Raw genomic sequence first — 2,733 nt, 5'->3', positions numbered from 1 at the left:
TGGGTCCAGACAATACAAATCACATTCAGAAACCTAGCCATGAACATACCTTTATCACCACAGCACAGAAAAGGTAGCATAGTAGAAAGAATGCTCAACACATCTCCAGAGTAAGAAAAATAAGCAAAAATCACAACTTGGAGTCAAGGAAACTTCATGCAATAGTAATTATGGGCTGACTTTTCAATGTCATTTGCTGTATTGGGGCACTTAACCTCTTCAGAAATGCAAATTGTTCCTTCTTAATATATTTATCTCTAATAGATGCAAGAACTGGGGTTTTTACCCTCACTAAAACTAAGACCATCCACTTAATAAGCATGTTTTAAGCCCTAAAAGAAATCCTGAAATGTATGCACATAATTCCAAACATTTAAAAGAAACCTTCTGAGAATGACAAGGTAATGCAAACATAAACCAAAAATGTAATCTCTCAACTTTCAAACATTTTCAGATAGTAAAAATTCATATCTTTATAAGAGATAGACAACCATAGGTAGTAAGAATTAGACATACAGGAACAGTTCTGCTCAGTACGTAAGCACCAGTGTTATTTTGCTTACATGACTAATAGCTACTCTATCAGTATAGTTGAGCATTAATACAGTTGAGTATTCTCTTGAGTAAAAATTGTCCCAAGTTTATGTGTCTGCACAATCTGGCTTTTAACCAGTAACAACAACAATAGTCATTATACAAGTGTTTGCCACCTGTAGCACATTTGGCTTGCTACAGTCCATTAAAATGACATCATAAGAATCTTGTATCTGCCTTGAGCCCATAATTGTTCTGTATAAAAAGTTTAAAACTCTAAACTTTCTACATGTGGGTCACTTGATTCTGCTGAATGTTTTGGAAATCTGAAGCTAAGAACTGTTTCCCCCAAATGAATTTCATCCCTCCTTTTCATTCACAGTTGTATTTGGGTATCTGGGGATAAACTATGCCACATTATCCAGAGTGTCCTAGGCATCTGAAAGAGCACAGGCAGTTCTTCTCTCTTCATATTTTCTGGAGAACATAAACATACTTTGGCACCTTAGATGAGGAGAGAACTGAGTTGAGATGCTGCTGTGCTAACAGCCTAAGAAACAACACAAAAAAATAGGGTGGAACCATAAATAAACCCTTATGTCAGTTTAGCTTTTCTTGAAGGATTACTGACACTTGGAAGTGATACGTAGGTGAAAGACAAAATCCCTCTTTGCTTGCTTCCTCAGAACCCTAGATGCAGTTGAATTTTCCCTGGAAAAATTCTTATATGGCATTCACCCATCTGCTGAGCAGCCCTGTCCTCTTTCCTGTTCAAAGTACATGAGGTTAAAACTTTACCATCTTTGTAACAGTTTTATCACCCGAATCTCAAATTCTGTGTCAATAAAGGCTTCATTTTATGAAAATTACTACATTTGGATAATTAGAATTAGTCTGGTCTGTAACCCTATGAAATTTCATTGCTCATACAATGTCACTAAGCAGGCATACTTACTAAATACATTTGAACTGCAAGAAACTCTGACCTTCTAGAGTAAAATAATATGCCACCACACGGGAAGCAGTTTCTAAAACTAGCCATTAAGTACATGGCAAAAAACTTCTAATCTTTTAATATTCCATGCACATTACTAACATGATAAATGTATTACACACTATTGATATAAGGAAGTTTTATGAATGACAAGCACTGTTATCTGTATCAGTTGAGGTCCAGAGTAGTGACAGACTTGTATCTGCCAGCTTACAGAATAGCCATAAATAAAACACAAATTGCTGATTCTACTGTATCTCATAGAAAAGCATCACCATGTCAGTTACCCAATTTGTACAAGAGCCTTATGAATTTATTTTTCATTTACAGTTATATAAAGAGCATAGACTGTCAAATTCAAATACATTATTTCTGTTACATGTTTTGGACCTTACTACCTTCTCCCTAATCATATTCAGATCCACCATCAAGAGCAATGCAGATGTTCTATGTTCACACATACACACAAGTAGAGTGAAGCTCAAAGGCTCTTGTGGTGTTTGTGTAAGAGCAGTGTAAAAGATTTAACAATGCATTCTGAAAATAGTAAGACTTCCAGCTCAAAAAAAAAATAGCGAGAAAGTTATTTGTCTTGTTATTACATATCGTGTTTACATTCTCTCCTCATCCATAGATTAAAAGAAGTTACTGCTGATGTTCTTGTATGAAAACAAATACTGTAAACATAAGGTTGTATATCCAAAGTTCTAAGCACCAACCGTTTCATTTCTTATTAATGGCAGTTTTTCCTCTTGATTTCAAGAGGACAGAAACTTGTCTGTTCCAAATATATTCAAAAGTCCTATTCATCAAGACTGTGGTCATTCATCAAGTGGTATTTATTTGGAATACCAACACTAGGTAAATCAGGAAAAAATTGTCCTACCTTTGCTTGCTGTAGCCAGGAACAAATGAAGTAAAAGGACTGCTAGAACGATCCTGAATCTCAAGAAAATGTCCTGTATTCTGCCAAGACAGCAGTGCTGTTTTCCCCAGGCAACCATTCTAGAAAAATAAGTAAATAAACAAACGACAGTGACTAGAAAAAGTGCAGGTGTGCAGATATTATGACAAATTATGTTTCCAACCCAAGAATCTTTTCAACCTTTTTATACTATTGGGTATATATTGTACATAAATGCACAAACACTCTGTAGAGTATTGCCAAGTCACTAAGAAAGAGCTGTTTGCTGAAAGGAAAAAAG

At 35.3% G+C, this 2,733-nt stretch overlaps 1 protein-coding gene across 1 annotated transcript in view; it reads right to left on the bottom strand.

Moving 5' to 3' along the window:
* Positions 1-2,532, bottom strand: part of ADGRG2 (adhesion G protein-coupled receptor G2) — a 49,424-nt gene extending 46,892 nt beyond the window's left edge. Inside the window, exon 1 of the mRNA XM_035888566.1 lies at positions 2,415-2,532. Within this exon, the coding sequence (XP_035744459.1) occupies positions 2,415-2,532 (118 nt within the window). The remainder of the gene's footprint in view (positions 1-2,414) is intronic.
* Between the last annotated feature and the right edge of the window lie 201 nt (positions 2,533-2,733).

The sequence above is a fragment of the Egretta garzetta genome, unplaced genomic scaffold, assembly GCF_000687185.1.
Source record: "Egretta garzetta isolate BGI_Z169 unplaced genomic scaffold, ASM68718v1 scaffold111, whole genome shotgun sequence".
NCBI lineage: Eukaryota > Metazoa > Chordata > Aves > Pelecaniformes > Ardeidae > Egretta > Egretta garzetta.
This window is presented reverse-complemented; position numbering and strand designations above follow the sequence as displayed.